General features: G+C 42.1%; 1 protein-coding gene across 1 annotated transcript in view; it reads left to right on the top strand.

Annotated features, from left to right (window-relative positions):
* The window catches only part of MDN1 (midasin AAA ATPase 1), a 162,318-nt gene that overhangs the window by 56,518 nt on the left and 84,333 nt on the right, over positions 1 to 21,467 (top strand). Inside the window, exons 34-45 of the mRNA XM_075923877.1 lie at positions 2,836 to 3,051; positions 3,532 to 3,729; positions 9,814 to 10,022; positions 11,105 to 11,227; positions 12,679 to 12,876; positions 12,999 to 13,106; positions 16,545 to 16,733; positions 18,891 to 18,980; positions 19,099 to 19,359; positions 19,498 to 19,768; positions 20,323 to 20,482; positions 20,757 to 20,873. Of these exons, the coding sequence (XP_075779992.1) occupies positions 2,836 to 3,051; positions 3,532 to 3,729; positions 9,814 to 10,022; positions 11,105 to 11,227; positions 12,679 to 12,876; positions 12,999 to 13,106; positions 16,545 to 16,733; positions 18,891 to 18,980; positions 19,099 to 19,359; positions 19,498 to 19,768; positions 20,323 to 20,482; positions 20,757 to 20,873 (2,140 nt within the window). The remainder of the gene's footprint in view (positions 1 to 2,835; positions 3,052 to 3,531; positions 3,730 to 9,813; positions 10,023 to 11,104; positions 11,228 to 12,678; positions 12,877 to 12,998; positions 13,107 to 16,544; positions 16,734 to 18,890; positions 18,981 to 19,098; positions 19,360 to 19,497; positions 19,769 to 20,322; positions 20,483 to 20,756; positions 20,874 to 21,467) is intronic.

Here is a 21,467-nt window from a genome sequence, read left to right as displayed (position 1 = left end):
GGTCACAAGTTAGAATAGGATGAGCCCTGGGCTCCATTATAAGGAGCACAAAGCAGCTTGGTCACTCTTACTGAATTATTTCCCAGTCATATTCCTTCCCCCATCTGATAATGTAAACTTCCTGCACTCTCCTTTTTGCCAAATCTTTGGAGGGTGATGGTTTTGGAAGTCACTTGTTTGTCAGGAATTTCACTCTGAAGCATTAGATTAATTGCATTTTTAGTAGTCTGAGTAATTTATTTTGTTATAAAACCTGGAAGTGAACTGAAACCTTCCCTCTTCAGCCCCTAAGCCAGGGGTGGGGAACCTTTTTTGGGTCAGGAGCCATGACTCACAGAAAAATCAGTCGGGGGCTACTCACAAGTGAGAAACAAAACAAAGAAAAGCCGAAGTCTCTCTGATGTGGCCTCTGACTGAGAAGGAGAAAAACACTCTCCACATTCCCTTCACAGACCAGAGACTAGGGGGGCCTAGGCTAGTAGCTTTTTTGTGCTTCAGCCCCATGGGAGGATAGCAGGGGGGGCTGTAGCACCATTGTGGGCTCCCCAGTGCTGCGGTGGGGGGAGCCCCAAGCCTCAGAGGCCAGATCCATTCAAGCTGGGGGCTGCATCCAGCCCCTGGGTCTTAGGTTCCCCATCCTTGCCCAAAGCAGAGGCACAAGGATTTGGTATTGTGGACGAGTCGCGGGATGCGATCACCCCTTGCCAGCCAGGCACGGGGGTTCAGCGAACCCTTCGTCCGTTGGTCTGACCCCTGGGCGGGATTCCCGGTCCCCGGGCCAATAGGTTGTGTGAGATCACCCCCTCTCCGCCGAGCAGGGGGGATTCAGCGGACCCGCCATCTATATCCCGGCTCGGTGTGTGGACCCTAGGCCCCGGGTTTGGCCCCTCGGTGGGGCTAATCCCCTCGGCTTTTGCCTGGCTGGCCCGCCGGCGCAGTCGCGCATTTGCAACTGGATTGCGGGGGTTGTGAGGAAAAGGAGTAGGGGGAGGGTGACCTGGGCCCGCCCTCTCCACCGGGTCCCAGCCATCGCCATCGCCCCTGCACGACAGACGGGAGTTTACTCCCAAAACGCGTCTGTTCACGGGCGCCAGAAGGGACCTGCCCCGGGCTGCTTCCTTCGTCCCTGGGGCCCGCCCTCCAGCTCCCCTGTGCCTACTAGGGTTCCAAGGGTCTGCGTTGGCACCAGCCTACGGCTATGCCGTCCCGGGATCCACTCCTCCTGAGTCGCTCCTTGGGGTTCCTGTCCCGTCGTTGGGGCCGGGGATGCCCTGGCTCGGCAACTGAGCTCGGGCTTGCCATCAGCCGCCTGTGAAGGCTGTCCGCGGCCGGCCGGGTGCGGTGTCCAGCCGTCAGTGGGTCGTGAGGGCTGCACCAGTTGCCCCCTGCCTCGCTGCCGGCGGGCTGTTTTGAACCAGCCCGCCGGTTGTGATGGGGCTCTGAGCCCCTGCCCCCCTCGTGACGTGGTGGCGTGTCTCGCCTCACCCTGGCTGTCACTCCCGGTGCCCGCCTCCCACAGCCGCACGCTGGGGGAGGAGCCGGCCGTTTGTCGGCCGTGCAAGTGTGGGGGCAGGTTTGGTCCCTGCCGACCTGGTGCAGCGCCGCCGGGCTGTCCGGGCTCTCTGCCCACGGACTCATTCTCCTCCTGCCTCCCCCCATGGTCCGGAGTGCAGATAGCTAGAGGCCCATCACAAGTATCATCAGTCAGTTTTCCTCCGTGCTTTTCTTGTAGGGGAAGATCTTTTTCTCTTCATCTCATTGGATGCTGAGAACTCCTAAATCATCTTCCATAGGTATCTTCTCTTTGTTTGTTTTCTCCAAGGTTAAGGGGTCCTTTTTTTTTTCCTTCCTTTAAAATAATGTGGTATCTCTGGTGTTGGGAACAAGTGTTGAAGGTTAGTCCATATTCTTTGGAGCACTAAGAAGGCTGGAATCAGAGTTACTTTGGGTCTTTGGTGAATTGAACGTTTGCTATCCTCAGATTCAAAAGGGGTATCTTCCACGTCTACCTTGTTTGCGATGGACTGGGAAATTTCATGCAGCCTCAGTTAAGCTATTATAAACTAATGCTTCTGCTGAAATGCTTACAGCAAATTCTTTATTTTAAAAAGCCACTTCAATTAGATAGGGAGATTGTTAGGGCAAGGCACATAGTCATAGAACTTAAGACAAGAAGGAATCTTTATTAACATCTAGCCTGACTTCCTACATAACATAAGCTGTAAAAACCAAGCCACTTTTTTCTGCAACCCATAATTTCTGTTTAAGAGTAGACCTTTAAAGAATACAAAGAAGTTCTTCAATGCAATTTTAAAGGCCATCTTTTTGAAGATCAACTACTTATGCCAAATTGCTGAATTGTGTTGTAAGTATTGTAGAAATGACAGTACTAGTGCTTTTGCATGTTAATAGTCTACTTCACTCTGAATAACCAGTTCATCTGTTGCTCACAATTCTATATCTGGGATCCATTCTTGAAGAAAGAACTTTCAGGGTTTTACTTAAGAAAGCTTGATATCAATAACTAAATCTCATTAATTCCTAATATCAGTGTGACGTTCTTTTTTTTTTTTGTCCTATGCTGTATATAAAATGCATGTTATAAATTTTGTGAAAGTATTAGTTTTCAGAGTGTATTGTGGAAGATTATATACATCTGATCTTCACTCTTCTCTCCTTTTTTCATGAACACTTGAGTGCAAATATTTTTTAAAACAAATCTGAAGGACTTGATTTCTCTATCTCCAGGTTCTAGTTACACAGCTTTGTGCTAGAAGTGACCTATATAATTATATTTATAATTACAGCATCTCTTTTTTTTTTTAAATGTTTTAGGGACAGACATAGCTGAGCTGATGATGGACTTTATTGAATGGCTAACCAACCATGACTTTGGGCGTCACTGTATTCTCAGTGTCCGGGATGTCTTATCGTGGGTTAACTTTATGAATGTCATGATAGAAGATGAGGAGTACAGCCTATTTTACATCTCTCCCATGGCATCTTTTGTCCATGCTGCATGCCTAGTGTACATTGATGGAATAGGTTCAGGTAGGTCATCAGTACTTATCAGAATAGTGGACTATATTTAACTTAATTTTTTATACCAATTTTTAATAAAATTGATATTGTTAATTATGTTTGATATATGAGTGCTTGTTTGGGTTAAAAGAAAGGTGTGGTGCTTTGGAGCAGGTCATAATTTCTCTCCCTCTCCCTCTCCCTCTCCCTCTCCCTCTCCCTCTCCCTCTCCCTCTCCCTCTCCCTCTCCACTTGACCTTTTTTTTTATTTCATGTTTTTGCTCACCACTTTTAACAGCAAGGACTTCAAGTAATTCAGCGAGTTACAGTGCTACCCACTGCATGTACACAAAACTACATTAAAAGCGCAAAGGTTGCAAAATAAAACACCTCCCTCTTGTGTATATTTCTGGTGATACATGCTTACATATTACATTTCCTTAGGACTCCTGCGTCACCTGGCTGATGTTGGGAATCTTATTTCACTTCCTTTTGTTTTCATTATTAAAGGTACAACATCTTGCTCAACTGATACTGCCTTATCAGCTCGTGAAAAATGTCTGAAATTCTTATGTGAGAAACTTTGCACTATTGTTGAGCTTACAGAATATCAGAAGGATGAACTGAGGATTTACGACAGAACAAAGGAGAAGGAATTTATATGGATGGAAAATTTCATGGGAATCCATCCATTTTTTATACCAAGAGGTAAGTGTTTTTGGGGTTGGGGAACATTCATCCTATGTTTTGTATTTAATGACTTATCAAGTATTAGCCCTAGTATGTAGGGAAGCACACTAATTCATAATGGGTTCTTAAAAACAAAGACAATCTCTTTTTGACGGGGACAGGTGAGCAAAGCCAATGGGTAAGTGAAGAACATGGAGACCTGGAAGATGGGTCAGAAATGGGAGGGAGCGTGGGTTATCATGGCAGAGAGAGAGAAGGGTCAGGGCAAAACTGGGAGGCAAGATCAAATCCGTGTCTTAGTTGCCTATATACAAATGCAAGAAATATGGGTAATAAGCAGGAAGAACTGGAAGTGCTAATAAATAAATACAACAATGACATTGTTGGCATCACAGAAATTTGGTGGGATAATACACATGATTGGAATCTTTGTATGGAAGGGTACAGCTTGCTCGGAAAGATAGACAGGGAAAAAAGGGAGGAGATGTTGCCTTATATATTAAAAATGTGCACACTTGGACTGAGGTGGAGATGGACGTAGGAGATGGAAGTGTTGAGAGTCTCTGAGTTAGTCTAAAAGGGGTAAAAAACAAGGGTGATGTCATGCTAGAAGTCTACTACAGGCTACCACTCAGGTGGAAGAGGTGGATGAGACTTTTTTTAAACAACTAACAAAATCATCCAAAGCCCAAGATTTGGTGGTGATGGGGGACTTCAGCTATCCAGATATTTGTTGGGAAACTAACACAGCGGGGCACAGACTATCCAATAAGTTTTTGGACTGCGGTGGAGACAACTTTTTATTTCAGAAGGTTGAAAAAGCTACCAGGGGGAAGCTGTTCTAGATTTGATTTTAACAACTAGGGAGGAACTGGTTGAGAATTTGAAAGTGGAAAGCAGCTTGGGTGAAAGTGATCATGAAATCATAGAGTTCACAATTCTAAGGAAGGGTAGAAGGGAGAACAGCAAAATAGAGACAGTGGATTTCAGGAAGGTGGATTTTGGTAAGCTCAGAGAGCTGGTAGGTAAGGTCCCATGGGAATCAAGACTGAGGGGAAAAACAACTGGGGAGAGTTGGCAGTTTTTCAAAGGGACATTATTAAGAGCCCAAACAAAACAGGAATGCAGGGGCAAGATCAGAAAGGCAAAGACACAAAATGAGCTCAGACTAGCTACAGGTATGAAGGGAAACAAGAAGACTTTTTATAAATACATTAGAAGCAAGAGGAAGACCAAGGACAGAGTAGGCCCATTGCTCAGTGAGGAGGGAGAAACAGTAACAGGAAACTTGGAAATGGCAGAGATGCTTAATGACTTCTTTGTTTCGGTCTTCACCGAGAAGTCTGATGAAGGAATGCCTAACATAGTGAATGTTAGTGGGAAGGGAGTAGATTTAGAAGATGAAATAAAAAAAAGAACAAGTGAAAAATCACTTAGAAAAGTTAGATACCCACAAGTCACCAGAGCCTGATGAAATGCATCCTAGAATACTCAAGGAGCTGATAGCCAGAGGCTCAGATTCCTCCTCTATCATCTTTGGAAAATCATGGGAGACAGGAGAGATTCCAGAAGACTGGAAAAGGGCAAATATAGTGCCCATCTAATAAGAGGGAAAAAAAGAACAACCCAGGAAACTACAGACCAGTTAGTTTAACTTCTGTGCCAGGGAAGATAATGGAGCAAGTAATTAAAGAAATCATCTGCAAACACTTGGAAGGTGGTAAGGTGATAGGTAATAGGCAGCATGGTTTTGTAAAGAACAAATCATGTCAAACCGATCTGATAGCTTTCTTTGATAGGATAACAAGTCTTGTGGATAAGGGAGAAGCAGTGGATGTGGTATACCTAGACTTTAGTAAGGCGTTTGATGTGATCTCGCATGATATTCTTATCAATAAACCAAGCAAATACAACTTAGATGGGGCTACTATAAGGTAGGTGCATAACTGGCTGGATAACCATACTCAGAGAGTAGTTATTAATGGTTCTCAATCCTGCTGGAAAGGTATAACAAGTGGGGTTCTGCAGGTGTCTGTTTTGGGACTGGCTCTCTTTGATATCTTCATCAATGATTTAGATATTGGCATAGAAAGTACGCTTATTAAGTTTGCAGATCATACCAAACTGGGAGGGATTGCAACTGCTTTGGAGGATAGGGTCATAATTCAAATGATCTGGACAAATTGGAGAAATGGTCTGAGGTAAACAGGATGAAGTTTAATAAAGACAAATGCAAAGTGCTCCACTTAGGAAGGAACAATCAGTTTCACACATACAAAGTGGGAAGCGACTGTCTAGGAAAGAGAACAGCAGAAAGCGATCTAGGGGTTATAGTGGACCACAAGCTAAATGTGAGTCAACAATGTGATGCTGTTGCAAAAAAAGCAAACATGATTCTGGGATGCATTGACAGGTGTGTTGTGAGCAAGACACGAGAAGTCATTCTTCCACTCTGCTCTGTGCTGGTTAGGCCTCAGTTGGAGTATTGTGTCCAGTTCTTGGCACGGCATTTCAAGAAAAACGTGGAGAAATTGGAGAGGGTCCAGAGATGAGCAACAAGAGTAATTAAAGGTCTAGAGAACATTACCTATGAAGGAAGGTTGAAAGAGTTGGGTTTGTTTAGTTTAGAAAAGAGAAGATCAAGGGGGGACATGATAGCAGTTTTCAGATACCTAAAAGGGTGTCATAAGGAGGGAGAAAACTTGTTCATCTTGGCCCCTGAGGATAGAACAAAAGGCAATGGGCTTAAGCTGCAGCAAGGGAGGTTTAGGTTGGATGTTAGGAAAAAGTTCCTAACTGTAAGGGTGGTTAAACACTGGAACAAATTGCCTAGGGCAGTTGTGGAATCTCCATCTGTGACGATATTTAAGAGTAGGTTAGATAGATATTTATCTGGGATGGTCTAGACAGTACTGGGTCCTTTCATGAGGGTAGGGGCCTGGATTCGATGACCTCTCGAGGTCCCTTCCAGTCCTAGTATTATATAATTCTTTTCTTTTTTATAAAAGTGCTGCAGAGTATTTCCAAGCGTATGTAATATAATTGTTCCATCCTTTTTAGAAAGCCACATCTGTAAGCAACTCTTCTATTATACCTTAAGTGAATGCTTCAGGCGTATTTCAATTAACCTGACCTCAGTGTAATGATATCTTGCTTTCCTTGACCCGATCAGTTACTAGCTTTGTTCCAAGGGCAGTCAATGCTCACCTTTCAAGCCATGGGAATCTGCCTTATAGCTCCACTGTTGGAGACTCAGCAACTTGAGTCCACTGCACCCTTAGAATTCCAAAGGAGAGTATCTGGAAACCATAGAGCTGAGTAAGATACAAGAACCTAGATATTCTTATTTGGACCATTCTGTTCTTGGGCTGGTTAGGACAAGAAGATGTCTTTCTTTTAAACACTGATACAAGCCAATCAAACTTTGGGTCAATTGTTGAGTGAAACTGTTTTCTCATCTTTTGACAGACAAGTGGTCATAGGGCCCTTGTATAAGAAACCGTTTCTTAAAATGGGTAGTCCTCTAAATTATCAGTGGGTTTTGAGTAGGGTTACCAACCCTCCAGGCTTGCCCTCGAGTCTCCTGGAATCGACATCAATCTCCTAGTGACTATTGAAAGCAATCTGGTAGATTTTAATAGGTGTTTTTAAAAAAATTACATCATGTTTGGGGGAACAAATCTCCCAGAATAGCTTCAATCAGAGTTCACAACCCTAGTTTTGAGACTTTTTTGTAGTTTGTGATTGAGAAGGTTTTGAGGAAGTGGCTCTATTGTTGTTTTGAAACTTCTGATTTCCTTGAGCCAAGGGTTTTATTTCAGTGAATGATAGTGTCTGTCTGCATGGATTTTCTTGGCTCATGCATCTCTTGGTGATCCACTACACTCAGCTGTCTGTTCCGTGACTTTATTAACCCAGAAAAAAGAGGGGTGATGCTAGTAGATGATAGAAGAACTGCTCTGTGCTTGGGGGGAGTCATTTGCTATGAAGCTGTGTGTGTCCCTTCCCTTAATTAGAGGTCTTCTGCTTAGGGATTAATTTGAACCCTTTATCTGTTCCTACCGTCTCTGATCCAAGTGTCAATATTTTTTTTCCTATCTGCACCTGATTAGGAAGTTGTGATTTGTGGTCTCTGATGCAGTCCTTGGCACTTTCTAGATCAGGTGACTCTAATGCACCTCTGAAGACCTCCAGAAATATTTGGGTAGTGCTGGACACAGTAGCCTACATGTTAACTATGTTGATTATGCTTGCACCCATGCTTTTTTATGCTGCAGGGGCTTTTGTATGTCCAGGCTGGAGATGTTGGCTTTTCTGAAGCTTTATATATAGACTGGGTCCTGGCTACGAAAGAGCTCACTCTCCCTTCATACTCATATCACTAATGAAATTAAAGATGCTTTTCTGTAACTATTTTTGCATGCCAGGGAATAAGACAGGATATTTCACTTGGGGCAACTTGACTAGAAGTTGTTGCTAGCTCTTTGGGCAAAGCCTCTGCCTGAGTTAAATTGTGCATGCTTTTAATGACTGGTAAGTTAAGTGCATGGAGATGTTACCTTATCATGCATCTCTTTACTGGGTTGTCATGGGAGTTATAAATTTAGAGTGTCCTTTTGGTTGAGCTGGTATTGGCAGGGTTATACATTTTTATTGTGATTTTACCGATGTAAAGTCTCTTTAGGCAGCAGGTATGTAGATTTTATTTAAACAAAAATAAATGTGTAGACAGATGGAGAGCTCTAATATAAAAATCAATGGAAGAGTTCTAAATAAGAAGTTTGTCATATAACACACATTCTTTTGGAAGGATGGATTGTTTTCAGGGTATATAAGTAAGGAGAAATGTGCTGAGATGAACAAGAATGATGGATTAACGAGTGCTGACTCTGAAATAATTTGGCTAAATTTTACTTTAGAAAAAGGCACAATGTGGAGCAGTGGTACCCAGCCTTATTATGCAAGTAGTCGACAAAAACTTTAGCACAAACTTTAGCACAACCTTGTGAGGACTAAACAGATTCTACATATTTTAATAAAATTTAAAGTCACCTGTATTGATTTGTCTTTTATGTTCAGCTTATTTCATATGTATTTAGGATGTGTGTCAGTTGTACAGTATTGTCTATTTGCACATTTGTGGAAACTAAAATGATGTATGTAATCCTGATAAAATACTAATGAATTGGTTGTTTTGAAGCAGGCTACAGACCTTATGATATGCTCTAGTTAAGAGCATATCCCTATAGTATAGCATATCCCTATAGTATTATGGCCATTGCCTAACTTGGAACATCTAAAATCATGGTAATAGGCTTTTATAAATTCATGCAATCATATAATCCTGGACAGAATTATACATAGTTTACTTTTTAACAGGAGAACTGGCATCCAAAAGGGGAGAATCCATCTTTCCTAGGAAACAAATATCAAACCCTTTAAAGAAGGGTAGTGTCTAACACCTTACATACTTGAGAAATGGTATTTTACTATTGAAATTACAATGAGCTCTAAAAGCAAAGGTTTCTGATGGGCAAGAGACCCAATGCTTTCTCCAGGCTGTGTTCTATAACCAGAGTTTAAAAAAAATGCCTGGATGACAGGGCATTTACCTTTGGCTCACAAAACTGGCAATGTATGAACAGATTCATAAACTTTCCTGTAATACATGGAGCCAAATTTTTAAAAAGCTGCCTCTAATTTTACACCTGCAGCCAGTTATAAATCAAACAGAGCTTTTTATAGGCTTGATTTTCAGACCCCACCCTCTGGTTAGGTTCATGAACACCTTCAGGTTTTAGAATTCTATGTACCAAAACACATTGGTATGTGCATGTGTTTATGAGCAAAATTGTGCATGCATGAACAAATGGAGCCTGGGCTAAGGTGGAACTGAGTATCAAACACTAAATACATCTGCCTAATTTGTGAGAATAAATGTTTGATATATAATTTAGTTAGTGACCTATAGTCCATCATGCACTGTAGAAGAGTGAAAAAAGTAATAAGCAAGTTCTTCAGAAAATGTGGTCTAAAATATTCTAAATGTCTTTCACATATAGTCTGTGACTTAATATTTGTTTTGCTTTCTTTTCATCTTAGGACCTGTTTTTCAGAGGAACACGGTTTCAGATTATGCTTTAAATGCAGGAACTACAGCAATGAATGCACAAAGGGTTTTAAGAGCCTTGCAGCTTAACAAACCTATTCTCTTGGAGGGGTCTCCAGGTGTGGGCAAGACCAGTCTAGTAGCAGCATTGGCGAAGGCTTCAGGAAATTGCCTTGTTCGAATAAACCTGTCTGAGCAAACGGTAGGGTAAATGTAGATACACATGTGAAATATTGCTTTGGTTTCTTATTTTATGAAGCATGAGTGGTTACACTTGTAAGCTCAGATGCTTATTCAAAAGTGTTCTGCTTCCCTTACCTGTCTTGAGATTAAATTAATGAGGAGTGGAGTGTCATGGAAGAGCAGAGAGCAGCTATTTCCAGAAACTGGGTGCTATGCTGATTACAATAAGATGATCGTCATGTACACTACAGATAGATTGATTCCTGTATAGTTATTTGAAAAACTTAGACTATGACTATACTATAGCTTAAGTGAACATGAATTGTATTGCTCAGAGGTGTGAATTAGCCACCCCCCTTATATGCATTACTAATGCCAATCTAAAGGCAGAGTGGACAGCGCCATGTTGGCAGGAGAAGCTTTCCAGACAACATATTTACTGCCTCTTGTTGGGGTAGATTGATTAAGTTGATGGCAGAGCTCTCTCCCATTGACTTAGAGCAGCTACACAGAGAGCTTACAGCTGAATGTCTGCATCAGTGCAGCTGTGCTGCTGTACTTTCTCTAGTCATAGGGCAGGTCTACATTACAGGGAAAAGCTGATCTAAGCAATGCAATTTGAGTTACGTTCGCATAAGTCAAGTTGACGTAGCTCAGATCTGCTTACTGCAGGGTCCACTCCATGCTGGGTTGACAGGAGAAACTCTCACGTTGATTCCCCTTACTCTTCTGATTCTGGTGGCATATTGAGAGGATAGGAGAGTGACTGGTGGTTGATTTAGCAGGTTTTCACTAGACCTGCTAAATTGGCTTCAGTGGATCAATCACCTCATTGTCGATCTACCAGGTAGTGGAGACAAGCCCATAGGCTTTGTTAGAGGTTGCCATCTGTATTCTTGCAGTGTTTTATTGAATGCTATGTTTGGTCACTGAAATTCTAATATGGAAAATGTAGAAATCTTCTTTTTAACCATTGCCAATTTTAAATGCATACATAGATATCAGCTTTTTAAAAAAACAGCAAAAATGCCAAGCAGACTTCAAATCTGGTAACCTTTATGTAATTTGTAAATATTAGCTTTTTTCCTTTATTTCCCAAAGGATGTGACAGATTTGTTTGGGACAGACTTGCCTGTGGAAGGTGGAAAGGGAGGAGAATTTGCCTGGCGTGATGGACCCCTGCTTGCAGCATTAAAGGGTGGACACTGGATTGTATTAGATGAGGTGAATGTAAACCTGGTACACTAATAAAATAGACTCCAGTCATCTGAAGAAGTGGGTTATTGCCCACGAAAACCCATGATACCATCTATATGTTTTGTTAGTCTTTTAAAGTGCTACTAGACTTTTTGTTTAAGTTTTTCCAATAAAATAGTATTTAGGAAAAAGGAGGTGCTGATTTATGTTTTTAGGCTAAACTTTTCATAAACAACTAAATTACTTGCTTGGGAGAGCCTTAATCATCTTTGAAGAAGAGAGGTAGGTTCCTAATTCCACTGATTTAAGCTCCTAAAAGTCTTCAGTCACTTTTCAAAATGGACTTAGATACCCAAGTCGCTTAAGCACTCTTAAAAAAATTAACCTTAAACTCTGAATGCAAGCTATTTCTTTAAACAGGTGTTGTGTATGCAAAGTGTGCAATCCTCATGGAGACCGGGATTACAGTTATATTAAGTATGAAATTTTGAAAATAAACTGTTTTTAGCTGTTTTTTAAAAACCCCTCATTTCCTCTGTTGTGCAAAACACAATATTTAACTATATGTGTAATATAACTCTCTCAACTGACTTTATTAATTTAAAACATTTAATCTGAGGATTTAGGAGTAGCATGAAAATACAGGTTGAACCTCTCTAATCTGGCACTCCTTTGTCCAACAACATCTGTGGTCCAGCATGATTTTAGTTAGCTAGATATCCAGTTAACATAGATGTGGCCAAGTTTCCTGTGGTCTCATAAAGCTTGTTCATAGCCACCTGTCCTGTGTCTCAGTGATCTGTGCTGTTGTTTAGCTCCAATTTGCCCCTAAATGTCTTCTAAGAGCCCAGTAAGCAGTGGAAGTTGGTAATGTTGGTAATGCTCCCAGACATTATTGACCTCCCAAGGTTCACCAAATTCTCTGGTTCGGCACCAGTCAGGTCCCGAGGATGCCGGACTAGAGAGGTTCAACCTACAGTTCAAAAGAAGAAAATGAATGCTTGAAAAAAGACATTTATAATGCAGCAGTGTTCAGGTACCTTGGTGATGGCATGATGGAAGAAGTCAAATAGAACAGAAAAACTTTGCACTAGGGATGTTAAAAAGAGTTAATTTTTGTAAACGTGTAACTGCTTTTTTAGCAGTTACACGTTTACAGGCAGAGTCGGGTGGGAGCAGTGCTAGCAAGGAGCCAGTTTAAAGGCTCCCATTTCCTCCTCTTTCTCCTCTCCCCCGCACTGTGGGTAACTGAGGGTTGACCAATGAGCAGAGTACATGTTCACATTCCTATATTGCATTTACTAGCACAGTGTCATTACATGGGACTCATTAGCTATGTGTAATGATGGATGACCATGTTTGGACATGTTTTGCACAGGCAAGGAAAGTTCAATGACATTTGCATTTAAATTACAGCCTGCTAAAGTGGAGGCCATGTTTAAGCAGTATTATTTTATCTTCTTTCTTTTTTTAAATAGTTGAATCTGGCTTCCCAGTCTGTATTAGAAGGATTAAATGCCTGCTTTGACCATCGAGCAGAGATTTACGTCCCAGAATTAGGAATGAGTTTTCATGTGCAACACAAGAAGACTAAGATCTTTGGATGCCAGAATCCCTACAGACAAGGAGGTGGAAGAAAGGGTCTGCCCAAATCCTTTCTTAATAGATTTACACAGGCAAGTCATGCATTCATTTCAGGTTATGCCTATGAATTTTTTTGGAGGGAAGGGTGGCCTTCTTGTGACAAAACCCACATTGACACTACATAACTTCCTCCATGTGTTCTTGGTCCTGCCAGGTGTATGTTGATCCACTTTCAAGTGAAGATATGGAATTCATTGGGAATGCCCTGTTTCCTGCCATTGACAAAAATATTATTGCTAAAATGGTTGCTTTCAATAACAAGGTAAAATATGTTTACTATTCAGGTTTGTACTGATGCAAACAGTTGTCTGAAGTAGGAGGAATGAGAAGAAGTTTTTAAATATAATCTATAGAGTAGTTTTGGGATGACAGTGTTGTTAAGTGAATTTGAAAAATAATTGTTTTCACTGAGTGTGGGTTATGCTAGAAACATTAAGGAAAACTGAAGCTTTGTTTTTACTAAACTGAGTTACTTTCTGTTTCTGGACTTAACTCCGTTATTTATCGTAGAATCCTGTGAATAGGAATATAGCCTAGTAAAAGTAGAAATTTTGAGCAATAGAAACTTTTGAGGCACATAATATTTTTAATATATTTAGGGAACAATAAGTTGCTATAAAAAGAGAAGACCTTAATGGGCAAATCCTTTCCAGCATTAGATAAAGATAACCAACATCCAAAATTTAGTATATTTTAATAGGTATTCAACAGCTTCTAATGTATGTGTGTGTCTTGAGATACAAATAATACAAGTGCTTTGCTTAGGGCTTAACGCAGGGTTAGGCAAAAATGTATAATGGGGGGGGCATGCCAAGATTTTGGCAAGTTGTCAAGGGCTGCACTTCTGTGGGAGAGGTGCAGAATCTGAGATGGAGGTTGGGTGCAGAAGGGAGCTTGCAGTAGGTAACTGGGGTGTGAGGTCTGAGAGGGAGTTGGAGTGAAGGAGGGGGTTGTGATCTGGGGCAGGGGAATAGGGTGCAGGGTTCACATGGGGGTATGGATGCAGGAGAGGATTCTGGCTTGCTGGAGGTATCTAGGAGAGGTTGTAGGGTCTGGGAAGGAGTTGTGATCTAGGGGAAAGGGGTACAATGGGTTTGGATGATGGCCTGGGGCAGGTAGCTGAGGAGGAGACGGAGGGAGTGGAGTGCGAGAGGTAGGCTGTAGCTGGGAGATGCTTACCTATGTGGCTCCCAGCCAGCAACCCTGCAGGAACCTGAGGCAGTCTCACTGCCTCTCTGCTGAAGTCTCAATAGGCTGTCTGCTCCATGCATGTTGCGGGGGAGACAGGGAGGCTTCACTTGCTGCCCCTGCCACCAACAAAATTTCTTAGCTCTTATTGACCAGAAACTGGCCAATGGAAGCTGAGAGATTTTGCTTGGGGAGGGTGGGGGAAGGTGCAAAGCCTTCCTCCTCTTTCCCCAGCCATCCAGAGCAGAAAGCAGCCAGCTGTTCAAAGTGTGAGCTGCTCTCTGCCTAAAGGTCCTTGCAAGGCAGCTGCTTTCTGGATCCTGGTGGCTTGGTGGGCCATATCTGGCCCGCTGGCCACCTCTTGCCCATCCCTGTCTTAAGGCCAGTTGTTCTGCACAGAAGTGTCCTAAACCTTTTCAGATTTACTTTTTCTAAATCCACAGTATGTTGTAAAAGTCTTTGGAAATTAGACTAATTTGAATTAGACTTTTATTGCAGGAAATATCCCTTTTAGCGAGTCATTAGGGTTAGACTGGTCTGCAGACAAAGATCCGATTTTTGGCATGCTTATCAAATTGCTTCTAAAAAAACCAAATAGTTATCCCTGTTTGGCCATATCTGAGGAAGCTGGAGGAAAGGAACACATCTACTCTCCCGTTGCAGTTATCTTGACGTTATGATAAAGTCCACTGAACAAATTTTATCTGAGGTGGTTTTTCTTTCGTTATAGGTGGGAATATAAAATAGATGACCGTTAGCCAAGAGAAGTATAAAGAGATAAAAGAATATATATGATGTGGGCTTGGCTGTATTCATTTTTTTTTTTTTATAATTTCTACATACAATACAGGCAGTCCCCGGGTTATGTATAAGATAGGGACTGTAGGTTTGTTCTTAAGTTGAATCTGTATGTAAGTCAGAACTGGCGTCCAGATTCAGCTGCTGCTGAAACTGACCGCCAGTTCTGACTTACATACAGATTAAACTTAAGAACCCCAAGCGTCCCCAAGTCAGCTGCTGCTGAAACTAATCAGCAGCTGATTCCAGGAAGCCCGGGGCAGAGCAACTCTGCCTCGGGCTTCCTGTAGTCAGCGCTGGTCAGTTTCAGCAGTAGCTGACTTGGGGACGCCTGGGGCAGAGCAGCTGGGGTGCTGCTGGGTTGCTCCAGTAGCGCCACTCCTCGGCGCTACTGGACTAACCCAGCAGCACCCCAGCTGCTCTGCCCCAGGCGTCCTGATTCAGCTGCTGCTGAAACTGACCAGCTGCTCTGCCCCAGGGTCCACAACAAAAGCCTGGTCTGCTGGGCAGGGGGGTGGGGAACGCACTAGCTGCACCCCCCTCCCCCCCCAGCAGACCAGGGACATGGGGAGCAAAGCCGCAGCGGCAGCGGGGTGCCGCGCCTCTGAGGCTTTGCCAGAACAAAGCCTCAGAAGCTCGGCACCCCGCCGCTGCTGCGGCTTTGCTCCCGGTGCCCCTGGTCTGCTGGAGACGGTCCCCAGCAGACCAGGGGCACCGGGAGCAAAGCCGCAGCTGCGGCGGGGTGCCGCGCTTCTGAGACGGTCCCCAGCAGACATGGGGCACCCGGAGCAGCTTTTCTCGCCCCGGAGGTCGAGGTGGTGGGACCACTGCGCTCTGGGCAGTCCTGCTGCCTGCGAGCTCCGGGGCGAGAGCGCCCCGTTCGTAAGTGCGGATCCGACATAAGTCGGATCCGCGTAACTCGGGGACTGCCTGTATTGATATTTATTTTAAGCACTTTTTCAATTTTTGTCAAATTTTCACAGTTGGGGGGAATTTATGGTGGAGTTTTTATTATTAAATAGTAAATATTTAATATTGAATTATTGGTTACACAATAATTAGTTCATGATAATAAATGTTGTGATTCAAAAACTTAAAACTTTATTAGCTATAAAAGTTAAAATACAAACTGTCAACCTCACACATCAAAATAGACAGAGTAAATGACCTTAAATCAAACATCAATAAGTTCTCAAGCAGCATTTTTCTTTCTTTGCTTAACTGTAAATTTAAATTATTGATGGAAGTGTGTGTGTGTGTGTGTGTGTGTGTGTGTGTGTGTGTGTGTGTGTAAAGTGAAATTGATATTTACTTGACATTACCGATTATAATTTAATCCTTCCAAGCCTAATTATATGCTTTATGTAGAATGATTATGTGGTCGGGTCTCCACCTGAAAGAATATTGGCAGAATGCAAAAGAAATGTTAAGTTCATGCAATGACTAAGATGTTAGAGCTTTAGGAGATGAAAAACCACCTTCATTTTGGGTGGGCTGAATCTAGTGGCAGCAGATCCCAGGGGGCTCCTGATGGCAACAGTGAAGTGAGCAGGGCTTCTGACTCCCTTTGGCAATGTTCCCTACATCAGAGATAGCTCATTCCTAAATAAGCAGAGCCTAGTGGCACAGGTCGTCTTGACTTTCAAAAATATTTTTAAGATAACTGCATAAGTGAGAGGACTAAAAAATGGTTTTGAACTGCTGCTTCCTGCAGATTGATCAACTGGTTATGGTTCAAAAGAAGTGGGGACAGAAAGGAGGACCCTGGGAATTTAACGTACGTGATCTTTTCCGCTGGTGTCAGCTGATGCTTGTTGACCAGTCACCAGGATGCTATAATCCAGGCCAACATGTATTTTTGGTCTATGGTGAAAGAATGAGAACCAAAGAAGACAAAGAGAAGGTGAGCTGTATATCCTCACTCCCTGTTCCTTGACTGTTACAAAATGTTTCCAGTAATGCCTCTGGAAATTCAATGAAATTTGAAATTACTGTAGAAATTACTGTAGAAATTACTTGTTGCATGTGAAAGCAGATGTTCAGGTATCTGTCATGTACCTTTTCCAGCTTTCCTTTTAGAATACCCTAATGTTTCTAAAGCAATTCATGTAAGGCATTGGTTCTCAAACTTATTTGATCATATCTCTCCCCCGACTGCCCTCTGGTTTGTGTCTGTAATGGTTTACTCTCCTCCCCTTCCACAATACAAGCACATATACGCATACCAGCTCTGAAGACAAAATGGGGAGTGGCAGCTGCTGGTCAGGAGCCCACTCTGAAGGCAATGCTGCTGCCAGCAGCAGCAATACAGAAATATTAGTGGCATGGTATGGCATTGCGACTCTTACATTTCTGCTACTGGCAGCAGCACCAGAGCTAGGTGACTGGCCAGAAGCCACCACTCTCCAGGTGTTAAGCTTTGAAGGCAGAGTGACTACTCACCCCTCACCAGAATACATTCCCTCACATTCTTCTCCCAGTTTGAGAACCTCTGATGTAAGAAATACAATAAAGTTAATAAAAACATGTAGTCCTGTGGCACAAAGACTAACAAAGGTATAGGACCAGGAGCTTTCGTGGGTAAAACCCACTTCATCAGATGAATTGGTGAAGAAATACCAATCAATAACTAAATAAGAAATAAATAATTAAGTTGATATTAACCTAGAATAGTGCAGTAGCAAAGGACTTTGACAAGGGTGAAACAGTATAAAACCTTCCTCAGGTCATCTATTAAATATAAGTATTTCTGCAAAAATATCTTACACATTCTTGTAGAATGACCTGAACTTCATGAGTGGGTGGGGACTGAGGGTTGTGAGCTGGGAAGCTAATTAGTAATGGTTTGTGGCAGGATCTTGGGATTAGAGTAGCAATTGGCTAACAGCAGTGGAAGGAAAGGTGAGTGCAGGTTGAACTTCTCTAGTCCGGCACCTTTGGGACCTGTCTGGTGCAGAACCAGAGAATTTGCTGAAACACAGGAAGAGGTCAATATTGTCCAGAAGATTTATCAACGTTTGCACTGTTTACTGGGCTCTTAGAAGACATTTGGGGTAAATTAGAGCTAAATAACAGCACTGAACACTGAGAGCCAGGACTGATGGCTATAAACAAACTTTATGGGACCACAGAAAACTTGGCCACACTCTTAATAAGTGGATATCCAGGTAGAGGACTAAAATCATGCCAGACCACAGATGCTGCCGTAGTAGAGAGGTTCAACCTGTAGTGCAATCTATTTTTTTAATGTTGCAAGTTTTTGTGTTTTCCTCACTGGCTTTCTCTTTCGTTTCTTCATCCTTCAAATCTTTAATGTGAATGTGTTGTACAGTGTAACCCCTACTTACATTCTGTTACCATCTACCACTGCTCTTCTTTACTATGTTCTGTTAGCTTCTTTGGCTTTATTGAACCTTATGTCTTCTCCTACTTGGCTGTGCCTTTCTTCACACCACACCCAAGGCTTGAAAATAGCCTCTCGTGTTTAGAATGCCAAGCAAATTCACTTAAATTCCTCCCCTAAAATGCATTTTATTTTGGTTAGTCTTCCACCACTCAGGCTTCTCCTCCTCTAATACTTACCTTGTGATAGTTTAACAAAAATAACCAAACAACCTAGACTGAAAATTAATCAAACACTAAGATAATCTTGTGTGACAAATAGCTGCTTCATCATGTTTCCTTTGCGTTTCATTCTTTCTGTTTTCCTTGATCTGCATTGTCTTTCATCTATATGCTGTTTCAGAAGCTTTACTGACTGACTGCTTTGCCTATACTCAATTTAAAAAAAAAAGGTACTGCTTGTAGAGTTGCTGCTTTCTGTGTTTCGTATTCTGTGACAGGAAGCTATGGTTTGCTAAGTCTGCAGGACTTGTGTTACTATTGATATGTGCAATATTTCATTGTTAGATGAAGTGATCTCTTTGGATAAATTGAATATGTTGGTAGAGGACTTTTGGGTAGTTCACAGTGAAAATTTCTGTGGAAATAAAACATAATTCCCACACTGTAGAAATCTAGGCTGATTCATCTTTTTAGCATTTCTTTTGGGCTTTTCTAGGTTATTTCCATATTCAAAGACGTTTTTGGCCAGAATTCTAATCCCTATACGGGAACCAGACAGTTTCACATCACTCCTTATAATGTTCAGGTAAGATAAATTTAAAAGTAAGTTTCCTTATACCTTAAACTTAAGCTCTTCTTTTCTCTTCTTTTTGCCTCCCTTGCTCCCCATCAACATACTTATGGGTTTTATTCATTCTTTCTAGATCGGCTACTCAGTTCTTGCTCGAGGCAACTATGTTCCTCTCTCAGGCAGACGTCTGTCTCTCTTGCATCATTCCCTGCAGCCCCTTGAGTCCATAATGAAATGTGTGCATATGGGCTGGATGGTAATATTGGTAGGTCCTGCAGGAGTGGGGAAGACCAGCCTTGTTGAACTTCTGGCTCACCTGACAGGTCATCAGTTAAAGGTTATGGCAATGAACAGTGCTATGGATACAACTGAACTCTTGGGTGGATTTGAACAGGTAAATGTTATTTTGGGGGGTTGGGAGGGGAAGGTAATTTATTCAACTATGTGTAATAGTTGTGACATGAGAGTTAAAGCACTGAATAGAATCTGTGTAGTGTGGCTGCCTGGATATAGTAACCACTTAATATTGTAGGTTGATGTCATTCGGCCGTGGCAATGCCTGCTAGAGAAAGTGGAGAGTTTTGTGAGGACACTAATAAGGGACAATCTCCTTCTGACTGAAATCTGCTCAGATGATGCTGAAGTTGTGTTGCGTACTTGGAGCAGTTTCATCCTTAACTTCAAACCTAAATCTCTGGGTGAAGAGAGTAGAAATGTCACAACTGAACTGGTGAACAAACTAGAGGGAATACTTGCACTTATCCAGAGACTAAATAACAAAATAAATTCTTACTCAAAAGCAGGTATGTACAATACTTATTTGAAATCAAAGCACTGAAAATTAAATATTCCAGGTACAGGCGTTTGTGTCAAGTTATAGATCTAATGAAATGTTGAGAATGATTCCTAGTTTTTCATTGGTTATCTTTCAGTCTACAATGAAACTCTGCATAGGCAACACACAGTTCATCTTTTAGAAGATTCTTTATTGATGGTTTCTTCAGATTTATTTTATTTTACAAATGTAATACACTACTACTCAGCAGCCAGAATTAGGATCTTGTGCAGGATATTTTACAAATATGTAATGAAAGACAGCCTGTGTGTTATGTGGCAGAATTGAAGTCCCAAATCTTGCAACTGTACCTACACTGGCAAGACCCTAACATCCATATAGATCTTGGGCACATGGACATTTGGGCATAAATTATATAGTCCTTTGATGTGAAGGAAATGTGAATTCCAGCAGTGGCTAATTTAGTTTACTCAGTTGACTACTAGCTGGTCACTCTACTTGAAATAAAGGTTGTCTTGTTCAGTAGTAGAGGCAGTGACTACAGCATGTGCTCTGTTTCAGAGTTTTTGAGACTGATGGAAGAATTTCGGCAATTCAGGCTGCAGCTTGTTCAGTCGGTGGATGGTAACAGTCATGGCACTTTTGAATGGGTTGATGGAATGTTGGTTCAGGCGTTGCGATCTGGGGACTGGCTTTTAATGGACAATGTAAACTTTTGCAAGTAAGAGCAACTTTATTTCACTTGGCCCTTTAGTCTTTCATAAACATTTTCTAAAGCTGAAAAAGTTAGTTTGATAACTTTTAATAACTAAGGTAATTTATGCTAATGGTGAAAAGATTTTCATCTTAAAATGCTTAGATGTAGATGCTTGTCTTTTTCTGACTGCTTTGATTATCACTTCAGCTGTTGTTTTTGGATTATAGTATTTTGATTAACTATGAGATTGATGATGAAAGATGACTTGCAACTCGTGTAAACTTTCTTTTGAATACAGTCCATCAGTGCTGGACCGCTTGAATGCTCTACTTGAACCTGGCGGAGTCCTTACCATGAGTGAGAGAGGTGTGATAGATGGCACCACCCCTACTGTTGCCCCTCACCCAGATTTCAGGTGCTCCATTTCTGTTCTTCAGTGAAGTTGCTTTACATTTTTGTTGGGCTTTGAGAAACAAATTACACTGGTGACAGCCAGGCTTATGGCATTCCATGCAGCTGCTGTTCAGGTCTCCAGGTACAGCACAGCCTGATTGTGTCCGGGCAAGAGAGAGAAAATAGTGCATTGGTTGAGGCAGTGCTTTTTTTGTAAGAAAAAGGTGCCGGTAAGCCAGGGGGAGGAAAGTTGTTGAGCAAAAAAAAAAAGGTCGTGCCGAAACCAGGGGGAGGAAAATGTTGTTGCAACCCTTTAAGAGCTGTGTGTGCTGAGTGGTCTTCTGTTGGGAGCCCAGCCACCCCAGGAAAAACGATGCCAGTATGCCCGAAGGGAATGCAATTAATTTAAGTTATGCAGGGAAAATAGGTGCCGATACATCGTCCCGGAGCATACTGTCACAAAAAAAGCACAGGGTTAAGGTGCCTGCTCCACCAGAAACAGTAGGTCCCTGGGCCAATCATTTAGCTTCTCTGTGCTTGGTTTTCCATCTGAAAAATAGGGATGATAGCACTTACAAACTTCATGTGATGAGAATAAGCACTGTAAAGTCTGTGA

This window comes from Pelodiscus sinensis, chromosome 3 (assembly GCF_049634645.1).
Source record: "Pelodiscus sinensis isolate JC-2024 chromosome 3, ASM4963464v1, whole genome shotgun sequence".
NCBI classification, from domain to species: Eukaryota; Metazoa; Chordata; order Testudines; family Trionychidae; genus Pelodiscus; species Pelodiscus sinensis.
This window is presented reverse-complemented; position numbering and strand designations above follow the sequence as displayed.